We start from the raw sequence: 14149 nt of genomic DNA, 5'->3' as shown, positions 1-14149 counted from the left end.
TGTCCCATAAGTTATTTTTGCCATTTTTTCAAAATAATCCTTTATTTTTAGAAAGCATTAATCAAAAAGCCTTTATTGAGTATTACTGTGACAAGCACTTGGTGCATAATGTGAAAATTAAGTTTAAAGAGTAGTTGATATGTGAAAGAACAAGGAGATAAAAGAGTTAAGATTAGAATTAATGGTAGTTAAGTTACAAAAATGTTTGAGATTCTGGCAATCAAATGTACATTCTCTGAACATATTTTGGTAGAAATATAATTCAATTGATTTATTCCATTGTTATTAAAATACTAATTTTGGCCCTTAAAATGGTTAATTTCTTATCAGAAATAAGATAAATGAGTAATTGTAACAGAAATAAATGATTAACAATGTACTGTAGTAGGTAGAACTGAACTTACTGAAAATGTTTTCTCCTTAGGTATACACGGATACTAATGAAGGATATAGACATATTAAACTCTGCAGGGAAAATGGACAAAATGAGACTGTTGAATATTCTAATGCAATTGAGGAAATGTTGTAATCATCCGTATCTCTTTGATGGAGCTGAACCTGGGCCACCTTATACAACAGATATGCATCTGGTTACCAATAGTGGCAAAATGGTTGTCCTAGATAAACTTCTTCCTAAGTTAAAAGAGCAAGGTATAAGCACCTTAGACAATTGTTTTAGAGTTCTAAAGGTAAAATTAAAATTCTGTAGTTATTCTCATAAAATTTTCTGACTATGAACCTCCAAAGTATTTGTATAATGGGGGTGGATTGATATCCCCATTTAAGTGAGTTTTTCAGTCATTTATATAGTTGTTATTATAATACTACACTTTTTAGAATTAAGGTAAATTATTAAGGACGTACGTTCTAAAAGCATTTTTTTGAAAGTATGTAATCTGTAGCGAATGATTATTACTTGGGGTAACTGGAGTAAGGTATGGGTTTCTCCAGAATTAGTTATATGATTCCTCACTAACTGTTTTTTAACGGCAAATGAAGCATCATAATGCCTGTCAGATTCATTGCTAGGTTTTCTTTTTTTGGCTTCTGCTCAACTTGCATTTTTCTTTGGCAAGTGCCTTAGAAATATTTTACTTGTGCATAGCTCTGTGTTTTTGGAATGTTATATTTGGAAGTTGGTATGCATATGATTCCATTTAGATATAGGAAGAAAAAGTTGTAGGTATGTAGGGATTTTTTTTTCTTTTTATGATAATCTGCCTTCCAGTTCTTCATCTTACCTTTCGGATCAACTTCAGACATGTACACATACAACTTGAGATTGCTTTCATCTGTTACCTGGCTTACTTGAATCTGAGCACTGGATGAGAGTATTCCTGTATTGTGTAGTTGGATCAGCCATTGACCTTGGGAAGAATTATATAGCCTTTCTGTGTTGGGCAGAATAGTTGAATGTGAGACATGGACTGAAGACAAATTTGAATTTGAAATAGTCACTGGACTCAGTGACTCAGCCCAAAGAAACACTGAGAGTATCTCAGCTGTTGTATGTCAGATAAAAGCTATTCAACAGTGAGAAAAGGACTTAACATGTCTAGTGCTGTAAGAAACATTCAGGTTGATAAAACATCCTTTTTTTGTGGGGAAAGCAGGGGAATCTTAAGACCTGTAATTTACTCTCCTCTACTAATGTAGATCAGTGATAGCTCTATAATATAAAGTTTTAGAGGCTTGCTTGGTGCACTGAATGGTTATGTGGCTTGTCCAGAGTCACACAGGTAATATATATCAGAGATAGGACTTAATAATTTGTAATGTAAAATTCAAAGTTTAGGATGTAATAGATTTTATGCTAATTTTTAATTGCTACACAGTCTTATTTTTTTGGACATTACAAAATATTTTGTTGCTTTTAAGAGGTCTGATAGTGAAGTTTTGTAATTTTGAACAGATTCAAGAGTACTAATCTTCAGTCAGATGACAAGAGTATTAGACATTTTGGAAGATTATTGCATGTGGAGAAATTATGAATATTGCAGGTTGGATGGACAGACTCCTCATGATGAGAGACAAGTGAGTTAAATTTGATGGGGAAAAGGAGGGAGAGGATATTTAAGTGACATGATTATTTTTGACATTTATTCTATTTTACACAGGATTCCATCAATGCATACAATGAGCCAAACAGCTCCAAGTTTGTTTTTATGTTAAGTACACGTGCTGGTGGTCTTGGAATAAATCTTGCTACTGCTGATGTTGTGATCTTATATGATTCAGACTGGAATCCACAAGTTGATCTTCAGGCTATGGTAAAGAATCAAAACATGTCCACTTGCACAAAACTTTTAAGTGATGGAAATGCTCCTCACTATATTATGTATTTCTCAGGTGCTTATATTCTATTTTGTTGGGGAAGTGCCTGGAATAATGGGGAGGCTGAATCTGCATTGCCTCCTTGACATCACTTAAAAAAGATCTGTGATTGAAAATATTAAGGGCAATTATGTTTCTGGTTACTTTTGAATTTTTACTTTCTCTTTATTAGAGATTGAAAACAATTTTTGTTAAGAGTTTGAAAATTAAAGGAATTAAATTCTTAATTAATCTTTTTAATCTGGGAATCAGTAAGATAATTTTTATAATGTGCCATCTCAAGATTTATTCTTTTCAGTGAAAACTTAAATATTTTAAGGAATTAGTAGTATGGGATATTTCTTTAATTTTTTTGAGAGAAAGGAACATGAAAGTATCTCTTACAGATTTGATAAAGGAAATTTCTAGATTGTAAGAAGGCTTCTGACTACACAGTCAAGATGTGCTTTCCACAGCATGCCAAATGACTTCTGTACTTTCTTGTTTAGGATCGAGCGCACAGAATTGGACAAACCAAGACTGTTCGAGTATTTAGGTTTATCACTGATAATACCGTGGAGGAAAGAATAGTGGAAAGAGCAGAGATGAAACTCAGATTGGATTCAATAGTCATTCAACAAGGTGTGTATTACAAAATTATTTCTAGGACTGCTTACCTTGATAGTTTAGCAAAAAAGTATTTTTCTTCTTGGATTTATTAGGATCATTTCATTTTAACCATTTGTTAATAGTTTGTTAAGCTAACTTGCTAGTATTAGTTGATTATAGCTTATGAATCTCCTGTGTGCTCATGGTTATAGGGAGGTCTCTTATTGAACTTAAGGGTATATTTGGGGTTGAGGGCGGTGCTGGGTGGCTTAGCGAATTGAGAGCCAGGCCTCAAGATGGGAGGTCCTAGGTTCAAATCTAGTCTCAGACACTTCCTAGCTGTGTGTCCCTGGGCAAGCCCCTTAACCTCTATTGCCTATCCCTTACCACTTTTCTACTTTGGAATCAATACATAGTATGTATTCTAAGATGGAAGGTAAGGTTTTTTTTTTTTTTTTTAAAGAGTATTTTGGAGTACATGGATGTGTGCTTAAAAAACTCTGATGTGTCAAGAGCTTTCCTCTTCCCACTCCTGTGTTCCACAGTGTTAGCCACCTGCGCTTGATGTCCAGTTAATGTGATCTCCCTGAGCTCTACATGTCCAGTTAGTGAGAGTTCCCTATAGACAGAGCCAGACCCCACAGTACTTTGCTGGGCTTCAGGACAGCACAGTTAGACAATAGTCCACTAAATGCAAAATGAAGGTCTGATAAGTGCTGAGGTTATGGTGAGTAGGCGGGATCATTATTAAGCACCTACTATGTGGCACTGGGGATACAAATAAAAAAGAGACTTATTGCTTTCCAGAGCTTACATCCTGGTAGGCTGATACATAATTTAGAAATAAATGTAGAGTGGATAAAACCTACCTAGGAGGTAGACTTAGGAGGGGCTTAGAAAGCAGCTGGTGCTGCAGAGCATGTCCAGGGACAAAGAAGAGAAAGTGTTTTGTGTAAGATGAAGAGAGATCAATTTGACTAATATGTAGGGTTGGAAGGCAATGTCCAGTGAGTTTGGGAAGGTTGATTGGGACCAGGTTTTATATGTATGAATTTAAAAAAAGGAAATAGGCAATTTTTATCCTAGCAGCATGAGGAGGCTTGGTTGATTTGGGAAGTGATATGGTGAGATGTGTGCTTAAGAGAAATGACTGGGGGTAGCTAGGTGGCTCAGTGGATAGAGCTCCAGTCTTAGAGTTAGTTGATTTCAAATCTGATCTCAAGGTACTTCCTGGCTGGTGACCCTGGGAGAGTAACTTAACCCTGATTGCCTAGCCCTTGCTGCTTTTCTGTCTTAAAATTGATACTAAGACAGAAGTTAAACATTTTTTTTTTTAAAGAGAGAGAAATGACTGGTATCATTGTATACAGTGGACCAGAGTGGTGACAATTAGAAGACTCTTGGAGAAAACTAGGTAAGAGGTGGGGAGAACCTGAACAAAGGTGGCTATGAATGGAGAGAAGGCTGTCAGATTTGAGAGAGGTGAAGTAGAAATTAGATTGGATAACTAATTACATAATTGTAATGAGGGAAAGAGAGGATTCAAGTATAATGAATTTGTAATTAGCTAGATGATTCTTTCCACAGAAATGAGGAAGTATTGAAGAGGAGGGATTTGGACAACAAGGATGATGAGTTCAGATTTGAACATGTTGAATTGGAGATGTCTCCCAGACTTGTAGTTTATTGGCAACTAGTAATAGAATGAAGCTTAAGGAGACACTGGACCTGGATACTATTGCAAAAGATGATGAAGATGTGGAATTCACAAGATTTTGCATCTACTTGAATATGCAGATGGGCCTAGTCTGAATGAGGGATATTCAGATGTCCTTGACTGAAATCTGAAATTAGGAGGAAGGCTAAGGAGAAAAGAAAATGGAGGTCTGTTTTAGATCATGTTGAGAGTAGTTATTTAATGTTGTGAATAGACTGGGGAAGTTTTGGAGGTGACTTGATACAAACTCTTCTTATAAAACGCACACTTTGTGAATGAATTGTTCTCAGTGGTTGGACAGAGTTAATAAAATGTGAGATGTTATATGACTCTTATTTTTAAAAAGCCCTTGGGGAGGAGCGGCAGCTGGGTGGCTCAGTGGATTGAGAGCCAGGCCTAGAGACAGAAGCCTTGGGTTCAAATCGGATCTCAGATACTTCCTAGCTGTGTGACCTGGACAAGTTATTTAACCCCCATTGCCTAGCTCTTACCATTCTTCTGCCTTAGAACCAATACACAGTATTGATTCCAAGACAGAAGGTAAGGTTTAAAAAAGCCCTTGTGGGATTAAGTATTTTATTGTGTTTATGTGTATGGAGTGGGGGAAGGTAACAGGATACGGGAATTTTGGGGGCTCCTTGAAGCATAGAATTTAATGGGTTGGGAGGTTAAGGGAGATAGATGCCTTTTCCTTTTTTATTACTTTGAATGTAATCTGACCTTGACCTCCTTTGCTATAGGTAGAGGAAAGACATAGTTTAGTTGAAGGGGCAGATAACTCCTGAGTCTGAGCAGCTTCAGAGAAGCTCTATATTGCAGTACTATAGCTCTGCCTCTTAGCAAATCTATGACATTGGTCAAGGCACTTAATATCTCTCGTTCTCAGTTTCTTCGTTTAGGACAAGAGTTCTTGCCTATGTACCTTTCTCAGAATGTTTTTTAGATTCATAAAATAAAATGCATAGGATTGCAAAAGAAACCAATTATATTGAAGTACTGCTATCAAAATATTAGACCATTTCATTGCCTTAAGAAGTTTTGATCTAGAAAATGAGAGCATTAGATTAATTTCCCATTGCTCTGCAACTCACTAAATTTAGTAGGACCATAATTATTAAAGAACAGACTTTAGATTTGATGTAGTTGGCAGTTGCCCTTCATTATAGATTCTTGGGCAAGGGAATGGTGCAATGAATGTGCTATTTTAAGGAAAATTGAATGGTTGCAAGAGATTGGTATGAGGAAGGGAAAATGGTGAAACTGATTAAGTTTTTAGAGCCTTTTGAACCTGTACTTCACCTTGATGTTTTGGTTTGAAGTAATCATTTAATAATCAATTATTAAGCCACCTATTTATGTTTAAGGCAGTGTAGTAGGTATTTGTATGAAATAAAACAGAAGTGCAAGATAGAGGGTTTTCAAATCTGGGCAGTATAGCATCAATAATTTGAATGTTTAATTCTATTGTAAGATGACTGAGCCATTTTCAAATTAGTGGTATAGACAATTGCTGTGCAAAACTCAGTGGACTATGAAGGTTCTCAAGGAAGAAATTTGGGCTGGATTTTGAAGGATGGGTAATATCAGAGCTTTATAGGTGAGATGAGCAGACATCTAGAGATGTGAAGGCATATTAGGTATATAGCAGGCCAGGTCCCTGAATATTAGATTGACTTGTATTTAAAAACATTTTTAAAAAATTTTCCTTTTGTCTTTTAAGTTCTATTCAAAATACAGGTTTATATTTGGTTATTTGGATAATAATCTGAAATGTATACAACTTTAAGTCAGCAAATAGTTAAGTGTCTTTAAGATTAGCTAGCTATTGTGCTTTGGGAAAGTAATAGAAAACTAATATTTGTTTAACTGAGATTTTTAAAAAATCCCCCCTTTTTTCTGTTTTCTTAAAACTGTACAATTTGTTCCTTTCTTTAGGAAGGCTTGTAGATCAAAATCTGAACAAAATTGGGAAAGATGAAATGTTACAGATGATTCGGCATGGTGCAACACATGTATTTGCCTCAAAGGAGAGTGAAATTACTGATGAAGATATTGATGGTATTTTGGAAAGAGGTGCAAAGAAGGTGAGTTATAGATTGAATAATGTGCTTTCAGTATCAAATGAATGCCTAAAATTTCAGAATGAAATATTTAGTATTGGTGCATTTGTTGTAAATGTATTTTATAAATAGGCTTTCTATATAGGAGACAATTGAATCTTTATTGCCTGAAGATTTGATATTTTTCATGTTCTCTGTTATGGAGTTGGTTTTGTTTCCCCACAGACTGCAGAAATGAATGAAAAGCTCTCCAAAATGGGTGAAAGTTCACTAAGGAATTTCACCATGGATACGGAATCAAGTGTATATAACTTTGAAGGTGAAGACTACAGAGAAAAACAAAAGGTAACTTGCATTATATTTAAATGAAGGACATGACTCATACTGTAGAAATTTTTAGAATGCTTAACTATATGGACATGAAATCCATCATGTACATATATTAGGTGGTGAATTTCAGCTTAATATAATTTGTTTTAAAGTTAGAAGTTATAAAACTTAGTGTTTTAAAATGTCCCATTAAAATTTTCTGTTCTACATTAGATGGCATTCACAGAGTGGATTGAACCACCTAAGCGAGAAAGAAAAGCCAACTATGCTGTTGATGCATATTTCAGGGAAGCCCTTCGAGTTAGTGAACCTAAAGCTCCTAAGGTAAGCTTCCTGGACTTGAAAGCATTTAAGATCTTACAGTTTAATGCAAATCTATTTGGCCTTGTACTGTTGTAACATTCTTAGTGAGTGGATTAGATGAAAGTGTAGGTAGTGTACTATAATCACATTTGTGGATGATACAAAGCTGGGAGGGATAACTAACATGAGATGACAGAATTAGGATCCAGAAGGATCTTCATAGATCCTTAGCCAGAGAATTTGGTTGAATCTAATAAGCCTCACACCCCTACATTCTTTTTGAAAGGGATCTGATCTGGAGCTTTTAGTTAACTGCCTATACAATACGAGTCAACAGCATGATGTGGCAGCCAAAAAAAAAAGCTAGTTCTGATGGTGGGGTACATCAGGAAGGACATCGTTTCCAGGAAAAGGGAAATGTTAATTCCACTGTACAAAACCCTGGTCAAACCCCTTCTGGAGTATTGTGTTTTATTTCTGGATATTATGGCTTAAGAAGACATTGATAACCTGGTGAGTGCTTAGAGGAGGGTAGACAGGTTAGTGAAGGAAGGCCTCAGAGCTCATAAAGAGTATCTTGGGCCTAGGAAAAAGAACACTGAGAACATGCTGGCTGTGTTCACATTTCTGAAGGGATGTGATGTGGAAGAATTATTAATAATGGTGGTGATTCCTTCATGGATGAGTTAGACCAGATGGCTGGTAAAAGTCCCTTCCAACTCTCAAATCTTGTGATCTTTTTTTATGGTTGTGTGCTTGTGTGCATATAATTTTAAGAAATTTTTTTCCTAATTACAAATGTACAGCTCTCACAAATCGAGGTGTCACAGAAACGTATTTGTATGTCTTGAATTAAACATTTTATATCTTCAATATTGCCATAATTTCCCATCACAATAACAAAGAGTGAAAAAGAAAAAAACATGGTTCAGAAAACTGATCAAAACTTTAATCATGTATGATAGTACATGGGTTGTCTCCTCAAAGAAGGGGAAGAAGGCACATTTATCTCTTCTTTGGGGCCACACTTGTTCAACATAATTACATAATCTTAGTTTCCTTTTCATTTATATTGATGTTATTTAGCATGCATATTATTTTCCTGGTTCTGCTTCCTTCACTTTGCATCGATTCATGAGTCTTTCCAAGTTTTATGGTACCGGGGTAATGTTCTATTGAATTCATGTTCAATATTTTATTTAGCTATTTCCTCACTAAATGAACATCGACTTTATTTCTAGTGCATTTTTTTTTTAGGACCCTTACCTTCCATCTTGGAGTCAATACTGTGTATTGGTTCCAAGGCAGAAGAGTGGTAAGGGCTAGGCAATGGGGATCAAGTGACTTGCCCAAGGTCACACAGCTAGGAAGTGTCTGAGGCCAGATTTGAACCTAGGACCTCCCTCCTGTCTCTAGGCCTAGCTCTCAATCCACTGAGCCACCCAGCTGCCCCCTCTAGTGCATTTCTTAAAATATACATGCAATAAATACAATAGATGCCTGCTAATATAGAATTTTTGGGGGAAGACTATTGATGCTATTTAAAGAAAGTCTTCCAGTCTTCTCACTTTACACATAAAAAAACTATAGGCCCTGAGAGTTGGAAGTGACCTGGCTCAGGATCATGAATCATTCAACAAGTATCAATTCAACATCTTAGAATTAATACTTTGCATTGGTTCCAAGGCAGAAGAGCAGTAAGGGCTAGGCAATGGGGGTTAAGTGACTTGCCCAGGGTCACAACATGAGAGAAGTGTTTGAGACCAGAGTCTAGGACCTTCTGGCTTTGAATCAATTGAGCCACCTACCTGCCCCTGGAGTTAATTTATAAATGTTTTTTCCCCAGAAGTAATATCCACTGGAGTTTGTTGAGTTAGAAGAGTGACACAGTCACAATGGCTCTTAAGGAAAATGACTTGCAGCAATGTGTGGGGTGGATTGGAGTGATATAGAGACTCCAGTCAGGGAACCCAATTTAGAAGACTATTGGAATAATATAGGTGAGAGGTGCTCAGGCAGGATCAAAGCTAGGTGGAGAGAAGGGGTAGAATTATGAAACTGAGATAGCAGAAGGACAGTGATGCCTTTGATAAGAAGGAGAGAGTTTAAGGAGGAAAAAAAAGATGAGCTCCCAATTTGAATTGTCTCTGGGATGTTTAATTTGTAATGTCCAGGAGACAACTAATGATGTGGGACTAAAATCAAGGGAGTCACTGGCTGAATATATGAATCTGGACCATTTGCAAAGGAGTTCTGAGAGAGAGGGTGTAGAGGGAGAAGATGAAGACTTAGAGGATCTTGGGGAAGACCCTTATTTTGGAGGGCATGATGGAGATAAGATATCAAAAGAAATTGAAGAGTGGTCAGATTGGTTAAAAGGCTAACCAGGAAAATTTGGAGAGATAGTGTTTGTGATTCAGCCCCTGCAGTTCTTTGGACTTCTACTGTTTTTGCAAAGTTCATCTTAACCATGTAGGTATTTCTTTTGTTTAAAACAATGAAGACAATAAAAATGAACTTGTCAATACCCCATCTCTCTTCCTCCCAAAATTTATATAGGACATGTAAACTATTTATTTGGCTCATGACTATTGTTTAGTTGTATTGTTTGGAGGAGAAAAGTTATATGAGCTTGCATTTTAATTTTAGTCAATTTAAGAGAAATAACAGTATAAAATAGCTTTTGGGAATACAAATATTAAATTGTTATACTCTTTTCTCCCTCCCAGGCTCCTCGACCTCCAAAACAACCCAATGTTCAGGATTTCCAGTTCTTCCCTCCACGTTTATTTGAGTTATTGGAAAAAGAAATTTTGTATTACAGAAAAACAATTGGGTATAAGGTAATTAGAAATCCGCAGTAATTTTTTATTTTGTATTCTTTTTACATTCATAAAACGTTTGTTAAACCTAATTTAAGACAGTGACTAGAGAAAAATACTCATTTTGTAATTCATTTTTAGGCTAATACTTTCTCTTTAACCTTTTTGTTTTAAGACATAGATATGATTTTACAATATCTTATCTTCTGAAACTTAAGAAATTAATCACACAATAAAAAGATCACCTGATACCACTAGCAAAATCTGGACATTTTTCAGGTACCCCGTAATCCTGATCTACCAAATGCAGCCCAGGCACAAAAAGAAGAGCAGCTAAAAATCGATGAAGCAGAGCCCCTTAATGATGAAGAGCTTGAAGAAAAAGAGAAGCTTCTGACCCAGGTGAGAATGGTGGTGGCTCTGGAGATTACAAAGCATGGATGACAATCCTAGCCCTGAGGGAGCTTTTTCTGATTTTAATTGGGAGGATGAGGCGAGGAGAGACAAAAATGTAGATAAATGAAATAATATTTATTGATTAAAAAATCCAGGGAACTGCTAGTGTTATGACAAGTGCTTAAAGAACTTGGAGGGAGAGGGAGGTCATCTCAGATTGTATGGTCTGGGAAAGTTCTGGATTATGCAGGATTTGAGTTGATGTTTGAATATGTGGTAGGATTGAGAGAGGTTGACTCTGTCCTAGGCAGAGTGAATGAAGATAATCTTTAAGAAAGGCCAGTTTGGGAATTAGAGCAAAGAAGTAACTTGAAAGCGAATTTTGTGTTTTACGTAATACATGACATGCAATGTGCCATTTAACATAAGAATAGATTTCTGTGCATAGGGTTTTAAATGTGATGACATGTTTTTTATCTATAAATGTATAAAGTTGAAAGTATTGTCATGCTGTGAAGTGCTTTAAATCCTTCTCTTTACGTTACAACTAAACAGCCAAAATGCATACTTTTTGTTTTTCCCTACAAAGAGTTTGCATGGATATATTAAATGGTTTACAAATTTATTTTAATAATATAATCGAGGCTTTAATTTCAGTTGTGCTAACAAGTATAGAAAAATGACTAACTAAAACTTGATGGATGAAGCCAAGAATGAGCTGACAAAAAGTTCTTTTCTGCAATGATTATTCTAATATGCTTTGCACTTTACCAAGTATAATAGGATTTCCTTACCTTCAAAATGTTGTGAATTTCATCTGAAAGTCATATTTAGTTAACATTAAAAATTATGTTTGTTTTATTTAAGGGATTTACCAACTGGAACAAGAGAGACTTCAACCAATTCATCAAAGCTAATGAGAAGTGGGGCCGTGATGATATTGAGAACATAGCAAGAGAAGTAGAAGGGAAAACACCAGAAGAAGTTATTGAATATTCAGGTAATTGTGTAGGTGTTCCAGTTGAATAGAATTTGTTGTGATGTTTACGTTTTCCTGTTTGGGATATTTTGTTCATCATCCAAATGATTATAGTTATAATTCGAAAAACATAACAATGAATAAGGTTTGCTTATTTTTATAGATTACAATATTTAAAGCATTTTTCTCAGAAGCCTATAAAATCAGTGGGGTAGTAGTTTGCCTCTTTTATAGATGACAACAGTGAGGGTCAATTTTTAAGCCTTAAGGTTTAAAACAACTTATTCAAGGTCTTGGAGTGTTAAGTGTTGGAGGAAAGATTCAACCCCAGGTATAGTCAAGGACAGGAAGTAGTGCTGCATTTATTGCAAGTATGGCTTTGAACAAGTCACTGGACCCCTCTGCGTCTTAGTTTTCTTCTCTGTAAAATGAGGAAACTGACCTTCATGGACCATTAAAATGCTTTCTTTTTTTTTAAAAACACTTATTTCCCTCCTTAAAATCAATACTATGTATTGGTTCCAAGGCAGAAGAGTGGTAAGAACTAGTCAATGGGGGTTAAGTGACTTTCCCTGGGTCACACAGCTAGGAAGTGTTTGAGGCCACATTTGAACCCAGAACCTCCTATCTTTAGGCCTGGCTCTTAATCCGCTGAATTTCCTAGCTACCCCTATCTAAAATGCTTTCTAATTTTAAAAATCCATGATTTTATCATCTTATCATCTTATCACTCTTGGATAAATTTTTTTGTTTGTTTACTGATTTTTTCCCCCTCAACCAATTCACATATTATATGTAAGTAGGCTTTTAGTAAAATCTCTTTTGGTTTGCCACATAAATATTATGGATCTGATTTAAAGTGAATGAGTCTGTCTGGAATCACGAACCCCCAAAGAATTTTAGTTTTAAGAGCCATTTCTTGCTTTTGTAGAGATGAAGAAACTCGTCTTTTAAGTTATGATTTGCCACTCCACCCCCTCACCCCCCCTCCCCCCCCCAAAAAAATTATGATTTAGGTTATGATTTGCCAGTGGTCTTTGAGACTGCAATTCAGGTCATCCAGGTCTTCTAATGCCCAGTGTAGTATTCTTTACACTAGTAACATCAACCTCAAATAGAAGCAGAGATCACTCATTTTTGTATAATATCCCTTCAGACTGCATATTGACTTGGTACATTTTAAAATGTAATGTATCTTATGTTTTGTGGTGGTTTAAAATTTACTTTATTAAATATTTTTCAATTACATTTAAATCCAGTTTGAATCAACACTCAGAAGCATGGGCCAGTTACGTGTTTAACAACTATGCTTTATACTATTACAATATGCTTGTGAAGGCAACTAGCTCTTGAAATTTATTCAGATCTTAAAAGTGTCTATACTTAGCCACTTCAGTGTCAGAGTGAAGGGTAGAGAAAGATTTTGAATGAAATAATAGTGTGGAACACTTATGGCTCTAATTAGGGGGTTGTTAATTATATCCAATTCTAATATTAGGTAAAAAATAGGAAACAACATTAATTTTAAAAATATTGACAGTGAATAAAACTTAGTAAGTTGTTTAATTAAGCTTACAAGTTCATACTTGTAATTTGTATCTTTTTTTCCGTCTTTTTTTAAGCTGTCTTCTGGGAACGGTGTAATGAACTTCAGGACATAGAGAAGATCATGGCCCAGATTGAAAGGGGAGAAGCAAGAATACAAAGAAGAATTAGTATCAAAAAAGCACTTGATACAAAGGTACCTGACACCTTCCTAAGCAAGGTGTTTGATACAAATAATTAATGTTATGCAGGAACAGGAAACCAAAGTAACTTTTAAAATGTCAATTGTAGCTTATTTTTAGGAATCTGATAATAACACATATTATCTTGATTATAGACCATAATTTACCTAATTTTAGTTTGGACTTATTCATTTTGGTAGTTGGAAAGATTTGAAACAGAATTTCCTACTGAAAATCATTGCTTCAAATTAGCTGCTTAAGCAAGTTTGTAAAATGAAAGCTTGTGCTGTTATTTAAAATAAAAATTTTATTTAACAAGTTCAAACTTGGATAGAAAGTTCCCATTTGACATGCAAGAAGGACAGCATTGATTGGATAAATATTGAGGTTTTTGAAATAGTTATTTTGTGTCTTACATTTTATCTAATGGAAATACTTGTGAAATCTGCCTGGAATAGATTGGGCGTTACAAAGCACCTTTTCACCAACTGAGAATATCATATGGTACTAACAAAGGAAAGAACTACACCGAGGAAGAGGATCGATTTCTCATTTGTATGCTTCACAAACTTGGATTTGATAAGGAAAATGTCTATGATGAATTGCGACAGTGTATTCGAAACTCTCCTCAGTTCAGATTTGACTGGTTCCTCAAGTCCAGGACAGCTATGGTGAGTGCATGGGACTTTTCTCCGCAAAGCGCTTACTGTGTATGTGCCAGGCAATGTTCATAAATAATAAGAATAATTTACTACGTAAATTATATTCCTGATAGGAAGAGAGAGTTTTAGTTAAACTTTTTTAAGAGAAGATACTGTCTCTTTCAAGAGGCATCTTTTGAACAGAATCTTATAATGATTTTTGCTTTTAGAGTAAACAAAATAATGATCTTA

The 14149-nt window shown here is 35.4% G+C and overlaps 1 protein-coding gene across 1 annotated transcript in view; it reads left to right on the top strand.

The window, feature by feature from the left end:
- Positions 1-14149, top strand: part of SMARCA5 (SWI/SNF related, matrix associated, actin dependent regulator of chromatin, subfamily a, member 5) — a 53880-nt gene that overhangs the window by 35088 nt on the left and 4643 nt on the right. Inside the window, exons 11-22 of the mRNA XM_044680373.1 lie at positions 425-651; positions 1913-2034; positions 2118-2270; positions 2823-2955; positions 6575-6723; positions 6925-7044; positions 7243-7353; positions 10062-10175; positions 10434-10556; positions 11418-11550; positions 13152-13270; positions 13715-13927. Of these exons, the coding sequence (XP_044536308.1) occupies positions 425-651; positions 1913-2034; positions 2118-2270; positions 2823-2955; positions 6575-6723; positions 6925-7044; positions 7243-7353; positions 10062-10175; positions 10434-10556; positions 11418-11550; positions 13152-13270; positions 13715-13927 (1717 nt within the window). The remainder of the gene's footprint in view (positions 1-424; positions 652-1912; positions 2035-2117; positions 2271-2822; positions 2956-6574; positions 6724-6924; positions 7045-7242; positions 7354-10061; positions 10176-10433; positions 10557-11417; positions 11551-13151; positions 13271-13714; positions 13928-14149) is intronic.

The sequence above is a fragment of the Gracilinanus agilis genome, chromosome 6, assembly GCF_016433145.1.
Source record: "Gracilinanus agilis isolate LMUSP501 chromosome 6, AgileGrace, whole genome shotgun sequence".
NCBI classification, from domain to species: domain Eukaryota; kingdom Metazoa; phylum Chordata; class Mammalia; order Didelphimorphia; family Didelphidae; genus Gracilinanus; species Gracilinanus agilis.
This window is presented reverse-complemented; position numbering and strand designations above follow the sequence as displayed.